The sequence below is a fragment of the Leptodactylus fuscus genome, chromosome 1, assembly GCF_031893055.1.
Source record: "Leptodactylus fuscus isolate aLepFus1 chromosome 1, aLepFus1.hap2, whole genome shotgun sequence".
In the NCBI taxonomy this organism is placed as follows: domain Eukaryota; kingdom Metazoa; phylum Chordata; class Amphibia; order Anura; family Leptodactylidae; genus Leptodactylus; species Leptodactylus fuscus.
The window spans coordinates 245720130-245737093 of NC_134265.1; the positions used below are offsets into that span (position 1 = coordinate 245720130).

The 16964-nt window shown below is 37.0% G+C and overlaps 1 protein-coding gene across 2 annotated transcripts in view; it reads left to right on the forward strand.

Annotated features, from left to right (window-relative positions):
• CCSER1 (coiled-coil serine rich protein 1) overlaps positions 1–16964 on the forward strand; it is a 646501-nt gene that overhangs the window by 358415 nt on the left and 271122 nt on the right. For both annotated transcript variants that reach the window (XM_075285086.1, XM_075285095.1), the window contains exon 6: positions 15764–15971. In XM_075285086.1, the coding sequence (XP_075141187.1) occupies positions 15764–15971 (208 nt within the window). The remainder of the gene's footprint in view (positions 1–15763; positions 15972–16964) is intronic.

Below are 16964 nucleotides of genomic sequence, written 5' to 3' on the forward strand. Positions count from 1 at the left end.
AAAAACAAGCAGATCCTGCTTTATTTACTTTTCTCAGAACCTATTCTAGCTTTCATGTCGTTTACGTTAAGATAAATGTAGTTTAAACAATGGGCATTATTGCTTAGGGGGAATGAAGTGGATGAAGTGACAAATCGCACAAATAGAAGAGCACAAATTTAGGGAAAAAAGAGTTAACTATTCCGTATAAAATCAACAATATCCAAAAATATGTCAAATGAAATGAGATAAGAATCCCTAGAGACAAGAAAAAAATGCTTCCTCTCTGGTGACGTGTACACCTACATGTGTTGTATATAAAATACTGCTGTTAAATTCCATATTCATACAAATGTCAACAGAACGGTATAGGCATCTTTGTGTTTTTTATTTTATTTTATTTGGCAGACACAAAATTACATTCACATTGAATATCTGATTTGCAATGATAGCCCTCATTACCTGTTTAAAAAACTGTAGATTCATATTGAATACATGAAAACTGTAAAAGAACACATATGGAATTAAGTAGTAAATGAAAAAAATGTTAAACAATCCAGGATAAGTATTATATTTTACTGTTGATTTAGTAGTCTGTTATTGCTTTAATGACCGCTTTACAAACTCTCTGCATTCTATTATTCAGCTTCATGAGGTAGATGAGTTTTCCAGTGGTCTTAAAGAATTTCCTAATAGAGCACGTGGCTGCTTTTCCTTTGCTCTGTGGTCCAATTTATCATAAACCATAACAATAGATTTCAGCTGGGTGATTGTGGAGACAATCTCTTCTAATACGCTCTCCATCTTACTCAAAGACCCCTTATATTGCCTGGAGGTATGTTTGGGGTCATTTTTCAATGTCAATGAATTGTACAGTCATGGCCAAAAGTTTTGAGAATGATACAAATATTAATTTTTACAAAGTCTACTACTTCAGTTGTTCTAATGGCAATTTGCATATACTCCAGAATGTTATAAAGAGTGATCAGCTTAACAGCTTAATCATCCCAAGAGTCTTTGATAGGGTTGAGATCAGGGCTCTGTGCAAGGCAGACAAGCTGTCCTGGACTGGCTTAACGTCACCGTCTCGGCAGCCCGGCACGGGAAGCGAGCGGTGGATTGGGGAGGCCCCGTGGACGCAGCGCTGCTCCACCAGCCTCCTCTCACGCTCAGGCAGAGAGCAGGTCCTCTCCCTGCCTGCTCTCTGCCTGCTAACGCCGCCCCGTCCGCTCTGCCTCGGCCCCCTTCGCTCCGCCCCCTCCCCTCTGCCCCCTCCTCCCAGGGGGGGGGGTTCTGTCGTCCGCCCCAGGTGGCATTAAAGCTAGGTTCACCCCTGGTAGCACCCCAATCACTACAGGAATTGCCATATCTAAGAGTTGTGTTGAATGGAGTTTTATATGGTATATCAACTCCACTCAACACAAAGACACACATCAACATCACCAGCACCCAAGTTCACTTATAGGGTTCACATATTCCTGTTCCTGCACTTCTTGATCTTTTACAAGTGACTTTGTGAAGTATTCAATGTGAAAGTAAGAGATAGCAGTACTACAGTAAAAAAAAGACTGTAAAAACCCACAAATGTATTTGACTTTTAGCAAATATCTAGTACTACGTAACATGAAATTGTATTTTCAGATTTTCCACAATAGCTAGTTTTCTTTTACAGCTCAGTGTCTTCAAAAGTATGCATAAATGTAATGACTGATGTCTTCCTAATACCAGGTTATTATTGTTGGCATCTGTTATTTCCTTGTGTGCGAAAATTTGATGCAGCAAAATCCTTTTTGCCTCCCTTTACCTGTCATTTATATGCTTATACATTGTAATCATGTGAGCACGTACAAACACCCCTGTCATAATAGGATTAGTCATATTGAAAATGACAGCAGCTAAAAGAAAATACTAAAAATGACGGAAAACAATTGTAAGCAGGATTTTAAAAAAAGCAGAACTCTATGTTATACGTATTATAATGCTCATAATAGATTGAGTTATGTATAAAAAAATAACTGCATAAAATATGAAGGAATTGTACAGAAACTGCAGTAAGGAATAAAACTTGTTTGTGTACGTCTAGAAACGCTCCTACACATTGAATGATTGTTGACTAAGTCTCCCAGTTTGGACAGGCATATAATGTAAGGTGTATGGAATCCTCCTGTTCCCTTCCCAACTGTAGATGTTGGATAGATAAGAATTGGCCAGATGGAAATCAATCTCATCCTGTTCTTCTCGGGGAAGTTGTCAAAGGAATCTGGAGGCAACTGTCTCTCTTCTCCGAGGCCAGTACACATGCAAGTGTATTGGGCAGTTGGGCAAGCTATAATAACTGTAATAATAAGTGTTTTGCTATTAATATTAGCATGTAAAATGTATTTTAAAGTGTGATTGTAAAATTCTCAGTCATTATGAACCAATACAGATACAGCAGTGCCAAATATAACACAGATATTGCTCTAGCATGTTATGCTATGAGTTACCACGTGGAGCCTGCTGCTATTGTACTTGTAGGATTTTTTGGGCAATACATATTGGAATTCCCTGTACTAGTTCATTTTCTGATACACAGGATCTCTAGAGATACGCTGCACTTATAATTCTTATTATTTGTGGCATATTTTAGGAGAACATCTGGAGTACAATAGATGAATGGACAATAGTTTTTATTGGTTACTGTATATTATACCACATGGTATTATAAATGCAATAGAAACTCTAGGTCCATGTCCTATATGTATCTATTCATACACCAGACAAAAAAGAAGATAGCTTTAGAAAAAGTCTATAGTTATTGTCTTTTCCAACCCTATAAATAAATGCCTGTTATAACTTCAGATGGTATGGTACTGGCCAGCACCTGGCTATTCCAGTAGGTATCAGGGTAACTTTAAAGGGATTTCTGATAGTGTTTTCTCTGGTAACAACTATCCCCAGCCAACTACAGACAACTGTTCAGTACTAAGGTAATAATACAGTATTAAAAACACCGACAAAAACATAAAAATAGCTTTACTGAAATAGAAACTACTGCACACAACCCTGTAGGATCATTTTATTAGTAAAATGACCCCCAGTTTCTGTTATATATTGTGCCACATGGTATAATATATTCAATAAAAACTCTAGTATATTGACCTGTTGTTGCTATTATGTTGCATAGGATCTAGCTTTCAAGATAAGTCACAAGCATTAAGTATTGTAAATAATTTTGGCATATCTTGGGAGGTCTCATGCTGCAGAAAATTAAGTTAGTGTGAGCAGTCCTAAATCTACAAATGAGACTCTGAACTAACTTTATGATCAGGGCCACTAATAGTCATTAAAGGTAAGGTCTGGTAGCTCTTGCTGGATGCACCCATGTTGTATCAGCAATTTTAGTTAAGTAGTCTTTCTAAAAGCACCCTGTTTTTGTGACAAGTTATCATTGTGAATCGAAGCAACACAGTGGTTCAGTGGTTAGCCTTGTAGCGCTGGTGCCCTGGGTTCGAATCCTGCCAAGGACAAAAAAAATCTGCAAGGAGTTTGGGTTTTTGTGTTTGGGTTTTTCTCCCATACTCCAAAGATATACTGATAGGGAAAATGTACATTGTATATATGGGGCTCACAATCTACATTTAAAAAAGTTACCAATGTGTGATAGGCTGATTATCCTATTTGTGTGCAAGCAGCAACATAATAGGTGAGTGCTTATGTGATTTCTGCCTTACCAACGTTTTACTAGCATGTCACAGTATTGTATTAAATTGACTTGGCAAGAAATAAGAGTAACACATGTATGTAGACCCCTTGCTCTGCACTAGATGATAAATGTTTCCTAAACCTTCACTTTTTCTTCTAAAATATCCATCAATAATTGCAGGCCATAAAAATTCAATAGATTAGTTGTTTCCCTACAGTGTAATAAACAGTAGGAAACTGCTTTTATGGTCAGTGGGTCTCTTTAGACTCAGGGTCCTTATACAGCGTCACATGTCATGCCCCATGGTATGAACTTTCTGTATCCTTCTAAAGCTTTGGTCAAGTAGAAGGAGATGTGGAGGATGCACTAACTTTCTGTGTATTACTAGCATCCACTGACTGCCTATATAAGACATTTTGAGGAGCGACTAGTATAGGCTTTAATATTTTTGAAATATCATTTAATAAAATGCAAGAATTCTTAGGCATTCTGAATGTCTAACCCTAATACAGAGAAGAACTGAACAGTTACCGGCATGCTATCAACCATTATATCAAACTGATATTTGCCCTTTCTGTTCTTCCAATACAAGTTAGAAATGCATCTCATTAGTTGTTATGAGCAACTACTTTTCTGCCTTAGTAGTTGTGCATGAATTCCATTTTTAAAGAATATATACTGTATATTCAAAGAATAAATGTCATAGGTTGTACATTTATACTATTTCACTATATAAACTGTACTTGAAGCTACTAATGCAGAAAAATATTTATAATAAATGCAACTTTTTTTCTTTGAACAAGTTTGAACAGGTTAAAAAACTGGTACAGAAAGTTAAGAGGGCTTTTCAAGATCACAATATTGATGGGCTTTCAATACTAGATAGTAAAAGGTCTACAGTAAGTGTATTAGACAAAGCTTTGCAACCCAGTGTTACTGCTGGTACTACTAACAGTACAGCATTATAGTGAGACTACAGACTATTATAACTAATAGGCACGTTACAGAACTCGCCTGATGCCATGGCTACTCCAAACAGTCAGAAGAAATTATTACATTATAAAAGTCAAGGATTTTATTAATGCACATGGAAATAAAGAAATACACGGGGAGTTTACTAAGCCTTCCGCTTCAGAATTCTGGTTTAAAAAAATAGTCTCAAAGTAGAGATTTGTGACTTTTTAAATTTATTTGCACAAAGTTTTGCAACATTTTCATTCATAGACCACTCGCTTCACTTTCTAAATGTAGGTGGGAATGTGGGACTGGTTAGACTGTCTAGTTATCTGTATACCAGACTTATCAAACACATTTATCAAAGTCACAAAACGTGTTAAAATTTCACTCCGGAATTTATAAAGGGTAGGATATCAGAGTCATGGCAGACCTCACTGGGTCGCTTCATGACGTGCCCGAGGCTTACATGGAAGCCTGGACTCCCTGGCTTCTCTTTCAGGGTACTCAAAGGTACAGAGATTTGGTTGGCTGAGGCTCCCCGGTGGTTGACGGGTCGGTGGTTGGCGCTCGGGATTACCTGCTTCTTATGGGGGCTCCTCTCCTCTTTTTTTTTTCTTTCTTTCTCTTCTTTCTTCTTCTCTTCCCCCTCTTTCCCTCCTTTATTCCTTCCCCTTTTCCTTCCATTCATCTTCCCTTCCTCCTCCACCTTTCCCATGTTTTGGAATTTGATTTTTGCTGCCTTGTATTGCCCCGTCCGTCGGAATGTGTCATTGTTAAATATTATATATTTACAATATTCTCTAGCAGACATGGGGTTAACACTCTACTGACATCATAGTCTTATATTCTTGGAACATGGGTGCGGTTAGTGTACACTATTTTAGAAATCTCCTTACATAGCTACAAGATGGAAGGTAACACCCACTCTCATGAATATAAATGAGTAAGAAATACACATGTCTGGGTCTGTCTTTGGGAAGACCAGGGGAAGACCAGGAGGTCTGTCTTTGGGAACACCAGGGTGGGTGGTCCAGGCAGATGGACATCCATGGACGTCGTAACCAGCCCAAGTCCACCAACCAGATGACAAGCATGAACCAAGCTGTAACTACAAGATATCCAGATGATTTAACTTCTCTGAAGATGTAAGCTATTGACAATTGACTGATATTTGTGTTATTTTGGACATTTTCCCTGTTCCTGTGTTTTCCTTCAAGATATTAATAAACCTCTACACTGATTTATAACAAGCTGACTTCTTCCTATCGTGGATAAGGCCAGGTACGGATATTTAACAGTGGACACAAGTCTCACCGGCAAATACAAGATATTTAACAGTGGCGAGCCAGCACGGTCGGTTTTTTTTCCCGTTTTTCTTGTTCCGTTCACTTGCAATTAAGGGGGAAGAGAGGAGTATTTTGCAAGTTGTATGAATTGCAAGATTCAGGAAGACTTCGAAAAAGAACCTATATTGGTGAGATACAGATGACTGTTGTACGTGTTATATGATACGGAAGCCTGTGTGAGGAAAGCCTGTGAGGAAACACAGAAGGACCACAGGTGCCAGACGTACTGAGACGTTCTGATGACAGGGACCAACTGTTCCAAGGACAAGCTAAAGGTGAAGCTTTCTACAGTGGTGAGTAAAGATTTTACTTTTAAAGTATGGAAAAGTTAGAGTCATTGTCTAAAAAGTGTAACTTTGAGTTTAAAATTGTGTCTAGTGACAATTTAGAGAGTATATGGCAAGATTTATATACACAATGTGAACAGGCAAATTCTAAGATTGAAAATAGAATTTGTTCTACAAAAGAGAAGCAGGTATTTAGGAATATAGCTTCTTTGGTAAAGATTTTTAATGACATGGTAACAGAAAAGAAATTAAGTAATAGTATGCATAAATCTGTTCAGACAGATGAGAAATCTCAATATGTTGATAAAGAGCACCATGTGGCAGTAATGGCCATAGATGGTGAGGAACAAATGATACAAGAAACTAAATTGAAATTAAAATCTCAGGAATATTTGATCAATCTGAGTAAAGCCATTCCCACATATGATGTAAAGATCCATGTGTGTAGAAACTCAGAAATATTTGAAAGCCATGCAGAGAAATTTGATCTAAATATTGAACAGAGAAATAAACTGTTTAAATTATGGCTTCCTATTGATTTTACAGAACGTTTGTCTGCAAAAATGTCTTATGATAATGAGTCAGATGAATGGTTAAAAGACAGTGATGTGGATAGATTAAAGAAACTAATCTGGTGCACTAGAGGTGACAGCATGCCAACACCTGACATACTGAATAAGATAAAGATTGGCAGAAAAGAATGTACATATGCATTTATGTCTAAATTTGAGAGGACATACAAAACTGTCATTCCAAAGGTGAACTCTTCATCTATGGTGAAAAGTTTTGTTAAAAAGTTCAAATTCTTGAATGCAGTCACCCTTGCCAGTGCCTCAGATAAGAAGACTTTATTTGAAGCTGCTAGTTTATTGGACATGGCCAGAAGACATCAGAAACATATGTCAAATGCAAACCGAGTATGTCCAAAGCAAAAAGCAAAGCCTATTAAAAGGCATCTGTCAAATCCGGTTATAGTGTCCCCTATTTGTAGGAGGAAAGGTATTGGCCAAAGTGACAAAATCTATGAGAAACGTAGGAAATTACATGTTGCATATAAACCATATGCCATGCAGGAAAATCCACAAATTGAAATTCCATTATTAACTGAAATTAAAGAATTGCAGCCAGCCAAATCTATTGAGTATCTGCAAAAGAATGTATCTGGGAATGTACCAGTTGTCTCCAAAATGTCAGATCTTCCCAGTAACCAAGAGGAATTTGAGCTACCTAATATTTTTAGGAAAAGGGCAAGCTTGGCATTCTCTAATGACCTGGTGGAGTTATTGTGGGATGTGATTGACAGGAAGGTCAGGGGTCGAGTTTAAAAGTATCTCTGAAGGAATGACTGTCTATTGAGATTTACTTACGTACTATTTGGCAATGTAAAGAGAAATCCCTTTTATATGAGGAGAAGTCCAATGATCAGGTATAATCCACATGATTATGCGATGATGTTCATAAATAATCCTAATTATGCTATTGTGAATAATACTATGGATCATAATCATAATATATGTATACACACAGGAGGAGAGCCTGATGTGTGGTGACTTTTTGTCATAGCCCACTCTCTGGAAGCAGAGAGAGGAGGAACATGTTATGTACAATATATGAATATATGGCATGTATATGAATATATGTACAATATATGAATATGATCAAATAGTATTAGGAATCCATAAAGTTATTAAACTTTCCATTGGTTAAAATCAATATTGAATTAATTTGGTTTTTGCTAAAGTTTATCTATTTTTCAGATCAGAAATGTCATATATGGAAAAATGGATCAGTTCAATCAGTGATGTCCGTTCATTCATCATTCTTTCCTTATAGTCAAAAGAATGCATGGAGTGTCTAACTATTAATGAGTAAACAAATTAACATGATGTGACTGATAATGCATGATAAAGTGATATAAGTCCTAACTTACCTTAAGCATGTTTTTCAATAGTTTCATGTAAAGTCCATGTTTTTAGGATTTTCAAGTTATAATCCATTATGTATGAAGGCATGCAACTAGGCATGGAGCTCTTACTTACTGTGAATTAAGTGTCCGTTCATGTGGTCAGTTGATTGACAGCAACACATTGTGACCTGTAACCCTAATGGGCTGGTCAGAATAAGTGTCAAGTGTTATGTGTCGACTGGTGTATACAACAGATCTGTGACATCACAAATAGGCCTAAGAAAATCAGGATGCATCCAACAAGGAAAAAAGGAAAATATATCCAACAAAGACGTCTATTTCTATTTTCTATTTCTTTTTTTCTATTTTCTATTTTTTATCTTATGTGATCCTCTATATTAAACTGGGAAATTAGCAAATATATTTGAAATCCATTGAAAGGAACCTCATATGTTTATACCTACAGGAAAACCAAGTGTTTAAGTCACATGAGCTGAGGAAAGGTGACAGATGCAGTAGGGTGAAGGTTATTTTAGTTTGTGAATATTTTGTAGCAAAAAAAGAAGCTTTTGACTAAGATACAGATAGCTCTTCAATATATTTGTTCAAACCTAACAAAGAATAAAGGTTTATTGTGGTAATTGGATCATGGGATAATAAATATATTAGGTATGGTGGAAAATCTAGTTAGTTATAGCCAGTATTGATTTATTGTATTATTGTTTTATTGATTATGTATTCTTACATGTACGCACACACTTGCATACACTTACACACATCAACATCTACAAACATTGGGAAAACAAACATTGGGAAAACAAACATTGGGAAAAATATGTCTTATATGCAAATAAGATAAGCTAATCATCTTCATGAAAGGAGAAGTATAATATCATCAAAGGATGGGATATCAAGAGAGATAGTCTCTGGTTTATTCTTTACACTTCTGATTATAGGATGTGACATATTTTGAAAAGTTTATGTTTATATACTTATTTAATATATATGGTGTTCATATACAGCCAGTACACAAGAATATATACAGTTAAGTGTAAGACAGAGTCAAGTGTCTTAAGTCTTGTCTCTATTCTTGGTATTGGAGGTATCTGAAAGGTTAAAAAGGTCACAGGAGTCTGTGAAGAGACGAGGTGTTAAGAGGAAACTTTAGGCACATACGTTTTATGAATAAAGGGTTAATATTGTGTCTCAGATAAAGAACACAATGATATTTAATAAAGTAATGTTCAAAATAAAATTATTTCTTATTAAAAAAGGTAAATAAAGTGACTAAACTTTAGAAAATGTATGATAAGTATGATAACACATTCATATAGGAACATATGTTTAGTATAATTGGTGAAAAGTTCTAACTAAAGAATAAATATTGTGAATGTCTATAGAATGGTAATAATGAAATCACATTATATTTCAAAGTCATGTTGCAATTTGTCATCACAAGTAAAGTACACATATATATTCATACATATAGATATAAAGATATATATGTTGATATATGATGTTTATATAGATTATTGTATCCAAAGTACTATTATCTGATAGTTTGACAAAAATATTGATACAATATAAAGAGAAGTATGATATATAAATGAATGATATGGTACACTGTGATATTATAGTTTAGTTAATTGCCTAGTTTGGCTTAGTTATTAGGGAAAGAAAACTTATCTTCAATCAAGTCCAAGATTATGATAAAGTTTGATATCAAATGTTAATAAAAAGACTTTAACAGTTACAAGAAGAAGATGTGCGGGAAAAGACAAAATCTGAAGGTATGATGCTATATGCTTAAGCTTATGCCAAGGACTGTGTTTAAAAATTATTACTGGAGGTTGGAACCTTTGATCAGCTGATGATTGGACAGATATAAAGACGTCCTCATCAATGTTTGGTGGAATCCTTTCTATTTCAAGACTTCAAGTTGTTTGGTGAGCAAAAGGGTTGTGAATGATAAAACCCGAACACAGATATTGTGTATCCATGAGACTGAGATTCCAGGACTGAACCTTACTGACAAGCAGCAGGGATGATGTCAGAATTCACACTTGCCTTGCTTTTGCAGTATTGCTCCAGAAGTGTCACATTGTTGTTCTACAGTGACAGGTGGTCAAGGTAAATACCAAAGGAAACTCCTCTACAGTCTATGTCTTGGTGAAGTGAAACATATGGACTTTGTTGTTATATCAATATCTTCATAATATGAACTTTAATGGACAACGTTATAATATCTGCGCAACACGGAGGAAATCTAATGGACTTTAAGTCAAGAACTACATTTGTGGTAATAAGCCTTCTATTATGATGGAAGAAGAGATGACCAGAAGACCAGACGATGAAAGAAGAGCCTTCATCAGGTGTAGGTTAGATAGTGGATCAAATTGTTTTCATCTTTGATCACAGTTTACCATAACATACCATAATATTTATTAATAACAAAATTTATTGCAAATTGATGAAATTATTGTTATATGGACAATTAATGAAAATTAAGTTCCAGTATTCAGCAAAGAAGAAAGAAGATATAATCTAATTGTATGAATATTGTTGTATGGTATATCTTGAGAGTTCAAACAGATATTTCACTCTCAAAAGGGGGAAATGTTAAATATTATATATTTACAATATTCTCTAGCAGACATGGGGTTAACACTCTACTGACATCATAGTCTTATATTCTTGGAACATGGGTGCGGTTAGTGTACACTATTTTAGAAATCTCCTTACATAGCTACAAGATGGAAGGTAACACCCACTCTCATGAATATAAATGAGTAAGAAATACACATGTCTGGGTCTGTCTTTGGGAAGACCAGGGGAAGACCAGGAGGTCTGTCTTTGGGAACACCAGGGTGGGTGGTCCAGGCAGATGGACATCCATGGACGTCGTAACCAGCCCAAGTCCACCAACCAGATGACAAGCATGAACCAAGCTGTAACTACAAGATATCCAGATGATTTAACTTCTCTGAAGATGTAAGCTATTGACAATTGACTGATATTTGTGTTATTTTGGACATTTTCCCTGTTCCTGTGTTTTCCTTCAAGATATTAATAAACCTCTACACTGATTTATAACAAGCTGACTTCTTCCTATCGTGGATAAGGCCAGGTACGGATATTTAACAGTGGACACAAGTCTCACCGGCAAATACAAGATATTTAACAGTCATACATGCCTGTTTCTGCTTTGCCAGCCCATTTGTTGTGTTTGTACTCATTGTTTGCTTTTTTGTAACTTTGTGTTTAAAAATAAAGAATTTATTTAAAAAAAAAATTAAAATTCATTCCGGGAAATGGGTGGTGTAAGAAGTGGAATAATATCTCAGGCCATAAATGTTACGCAGCATTCACTCTATCACCGCTATTCAACCCGGGGTTTCCGTCCTAAATCCCTGGAAAACTAGACAAGGGACAGCTTGCCGGCGGTCAACTCTAATAGCTATTCATTTCAATGGGTTTTTAAAGGTGACCGCTGGTGTCCGTATGCATCCTCTCTGCCTATAAACCACGGACACAAAGTCGTACATGCAATTTGTGCATTCCGTAGAAATAATTAGTTCTGTCTTACTTTTTGGGTGTAGCTATAATACAGTTTTACCCTTGTTTTTCCCTTGACCTGACCGTAATTTACACTGATTAATTTGGGCAGCAATGGAAAAGTTTAATACTGTTACTAGAGTAATCTCTGGTTCTAAACATTAGGTGTTATCTTCCTTAATGAGGTTGTGTTAAAGTATGGAAATGAGCTGATTAGTATTCACCGCTTCCTTACTCATCTGTAATTAACATTTTCCAAAGCAGAAGTCATACTCAAAGCCTTGCTACAGTCTACTTCAATAAAAAACAAGAAGAGAAAAACATCTTTGACACTGGAGGTCTATAAAGCTTGGAATTTTTACATTTGTGACTTTTATCACATTTCTATGTAGAGTTATAACCTACTCTCAACCATTCTAAAGGGAATCACATCATTTAATGGAACGCTACATCTAGGAAAGAATCACAATGGAAATTGAAGAAAATGTTTACTATTGTCCAGAAACAATATTGAAGAGTTAATCTCATGTGGCTCTTTTTTATTTTTGGCTACATCTTGGGGTGGAGCTTAGGAATTAGTGGAATTTGACGTTCTTTTACATAGAAAGATGGAAGGATGTGTCCTGCTAGAGCCAATACAGCCTTACCACCATAGTGAATATTTCTTTATGTATTTTTTTTTTGTTTCCTTTCTATATTAGAGAAAATGAACAATGGAGAAAGATATTAGTCGTGGCCCCACGTGGCATAAACATTGTGGGTTCGCCTTTGGCAGAAATGCAGTGGGAAAAAAACGTGGGATTTTACAGTCACAGTAAAGCAGATGAGATTCTAGAAAATCCCATCTTCACTTTATGGTAAAATTCGAGCAGCAGATACGCTGTGGTTTTCAAAAACGTTGCGGTTTTGGAAATCACAGCAGGTCAATTATATCCAGCAGTTCCCCTATAGGTGTAAATGAACCAGAAAGTCCACAGAGTAAACCGCTTTGAACATTCTGTGGGAAGAACCGTGAAACGGATCGGGATGCTACATGGGGCCTTAGCCTTAAGGGGGAATTATTGGCATTTAGAAAAATAAATGCTTGTGCATTTTGTAAACTGAATATTCGATGAAATTTATATTATCACTAGAGATGAGCGAGTAGTACTCGATCAAGTAGGTATTCAATCGAATACTACGGTATTTGAAATACTCATACTCGATCGAGTATCATTCACTATTCGAATGGAAAAGTTCGATGCAGAACCAGCATTGATTGGCCGAATGCTATACAGTCGGCCAATAAACGCTGGTTCTTCTCCTACCTTTAGAAGTCTTCTCCGTGCAGCTTCCCCGTGGCATCTTCCGGCTCTTCATTCACTCTGCCAGGCATCGGGCCTGGGCAGAGCCGACTGCGCATGCCCGCGCTACAAGAAAATGGCCGCTTTGACTGTAAGCGGCCATTTTCTTGTAGTGCGGGCATGCGCAGTCGGCTCTGCCCAGGTCCGATGCCTGGCAGAGTGAATTCAGAGCCGGAAGATGCCGCGGGGACGTTCCACGGAGAAGACTTTTCGGAGGATCCAGCCCGACCCTCACTCGTGGACTTGGTAAGTGTAATTTGATCGAATGTTTCCTACCCCTGAAACGAGCATTTTCCCGCCATAGACTATAACAGGATTCGATATTCGATTCGAGTAGTCGTATATTGAGGGGCTACTCGAAACGAATATCGAATATCGAACATTTTACTGTTCACTCATCTCTAATTATCACCATTTGATGTGCAGATTAATATAATCAAAAATCAATATCAATTCAAGGATGGCTAATGTGATGATTGTAATTTCTTCAAGTAGATGACTGACACAAAGCCTAAAAAAAATGTATGTTTTTGGTTGCGCATATTATAAACTGCTGTCTGACTTCGTGGTGTCCATCAGCTTCTCCTGCAGTTTTTCTCATTTTAACTAGAAAAATAGAGCGTATAAAACACAATGGAGCAGCGCAAATGTGAACAAAGCCTTATCTCACATACCTCGATAAACATTGACATACTGAATACTGTATTTGCGTATATGATATTAGCAGCTCTTGAATTTTATAAGCTGACAATCCAGATTCAAGCACATTGATAATAAATGTAATACTCAGTCATTAAAACCATTTCAGATAAAATATGATTTGTAATAATGACTACATTGCCATCTAAAGTGATTTGACTGACATATTATTTAGATATAATGAAGTAATCAGGCTGTGATTAGCCATAAATGTATTTAGCATTTCATATGCTTAAACTTTGTAGCTCGCGCTATTTCCAGCATTGTGCAATGGTTTATAGATGTGAATATTGTCATAAGCCGTAAAAATAAAACAATACGACAACAAAGGCTGCATCTGCTGTACATTGTCAGTCACTGCCTTGTCCTCTGTAATCATAGTTGTGTTGGTGCTTTTGTTAAATAGGACTAGAGCCATGCAAATATGTACTTCAGTAACAGCCGGCAGCTCATTGTTGTCTTCTTTGGGCCCTTTGTGGTGCTAACAAACGTTTCCTTTTCCATATGTATTAGCTTCTTTCAGATTGGACGGCTGCCTAATATGGCTTCTTCTTGGTCCCACTTATACTCTATGTATTCCATTTATGTCCAAGTCTTCTATTGTCATTTATGTTATGAAAGATCCTCCTTCACAGTCTTTCAGATTAGACAAAGGGTTTTACCATAGTAGCAAATATGTAAATGACCTCACCCATGATGTGCATTGTGAATTTCCAAGAAAATAGGCATTTATTGAGCATAAGCAAGTGACGTTTATACAGTGACTTACAGAAGTATTCATACCCCTTGACTTCTGAAGGCACTGGATTTTATTAAAGGGTATCAGAGTACAGGGGGTTGAATATTTTTGCACGTCACACTTTTCAAATTTTTATTTGATTAAAATATTGAAAACCATGTATCATTTTCCTTTCATCTTACAATTATCTGCTACTTTGTGTTGGTCGATCACTTAAAATCTCAATAAAATACATTTAAGTTTGTGGTTGTAAGGTGAGAAAATGTGAAAAAGTTCAAGGGGTATGAATAGTTTTGCAAGGCACTGTATACATTTGATACAGAAAGACAAATAAAACCAAAGATTTGAAACAAGATAATCACAGGTTAAAGAGACCTTTCATGTCCTAGGGCACATATGGTTTTATATACCGCTAGGAAGCTGAATGTCGACTTCCCTGTTATGTGCCCCATTGGAAGAGGTATCGGTGCTGTTACCGATAGCTCTTCACTGTCAGAAAGGCATTCCTGACAGTGTAACTGGGAACACCCCTCCTTACAGTACTGTGGGTAGCACTATACTGTGAGGGAGTGTTCCTTACCACCCCGCCATGATGCTGAGGAATTTCCCCTCCCAGTACTAGTCTATGGATGACTACTGTCAGGGGGGAGGGGGCCTTCCTCACTGCTCAGCATCATCGCTGAGTGGTAAGGAACACCCCGTTACAGTACTGTCAGGAGGGGCGTTCCCCATTACACTGACAGAACCACCATTCCGACCGTGAAGAGCTATCGGTAACGGCACCAATAGCTCTTCCACCAGGGCACATAACGGGAAAGCCGACAGTGTGCTGAATTCAGGCTTTCTAGCAGTATATAAAACTGAATGGGCCCAAGGACATGAAAGGTCCTCTTTAATCTAAAGATTTGAATCCGTGCACCTCTGTATTCCAGTGAAAGGGGTGTGGCTAAGATGAGACCTAAGCTATACAATTTTGAAACAATATATGCCGTCTTTAGGCACACAATATTGATATGTTTCTGTGCCAGATACTAGGTGGTTTAAGAAGACCTGCCTAACATTTCTAGTAAATTACATCAAATTTATCATACGGGCACCATTTGGAAAGAGATATATGATTAATTGACACCCTTTTTAACAGCTAGTGAATGAATGCACTTTATGACACCAATGAAAAATCTCCTCCAGTGTGTATAGGCTTATATTTCTTATTGCCAGATATTAAAGTGTGGAAAGGTTTTATAATAATTCCTCCATTTATTTTCAGAAACCTCTTTCTAAATTTGCCAAAAGACTGCGATCCAGACGATACTAAGTGCCCTCGTGTCTGCCAAGTGCCCAGCAGCCCATCTGTGGAATGGCCCTTTGCACAGGAAGATTGTACTGGCTTGGAATCATTGCCATTTAGATTGATGATGCAAGACTGTACATCTGTAAAGACATTACTGCTGAAAATGAAGAGGCTCCTGCAAGAGGTAATGACTTCATTATCTATGAGATTCATAACTCTCAGTGTCAGTGGGTTGGTTTATGGAATTATAGAAAAAAATAGGAAAATAGTGAGGAGGAAGAGAATTTAATATCCTGTCTGTGATGTTGGGATTTTAATATAACTGGTGAGAATAAACACGGAGTATTGCTGAAGCAGGAATGCAGACCAGGATCATATGAGTAAGACTTCTTAGAACTTTCTTGTAGGAACGGAAACTTTTAGATGGATGATCTAAATATACATATTGCATAAAACCATATGTTCTATGAGTATTACTGCCTTCAATGTGCATTACTAATTCATCAGTCTTGCCATCTTGCGAAGAAATAAGTGGATATGTCATGGCAGTGTGCTTTGTGAAGCATTATTGGTAAAATATAAAAGGATAAAACATAAACGGAGGAAATGAGACAATAAAAGGACCTGGTTTATATAAGTTTTGGCAATAAAGAAAAGACATATAAAGATAAACAAGGATGTATCGTAGTAACATTGGAATTGGAGATGTATAGCAGGATGCAGGCCAAATGAAGTTTTGGAAGTTGAAACAGAGTTGGGTTTAATTTGACTCCCTAATTCTTGTATGGTGATGACGATGAGACTGGGGATTTATATGGACAAGCAAGCTGTGGATTTTAGATGTCAATTTTTTTATGCCATAAAGTGTTACATCATACAATGTATTTATAGCTGTAGCGTTGTCACTAGAGATGAGCGAACACTAAAATGTTCGAGGTTCGAAATTCGATTCGAACAGCCGCTCACTGTTCGAGTGTTCGAATGGGTTTCGAACCCCATTATAGTCTATGGGGAACATAAACTCGTTAAGGGGGAAACCCAAATTCGTGTCTGGAGGGTCACCAAGTCCACTATGACACCCCAGGAAATGATACCAACACCCTGGAATGACACTGGGACAGCAGGGGAAGCATGTCTGGGGGCATAAAAGTCACTTTATTTCATGGAAATCCCTGTC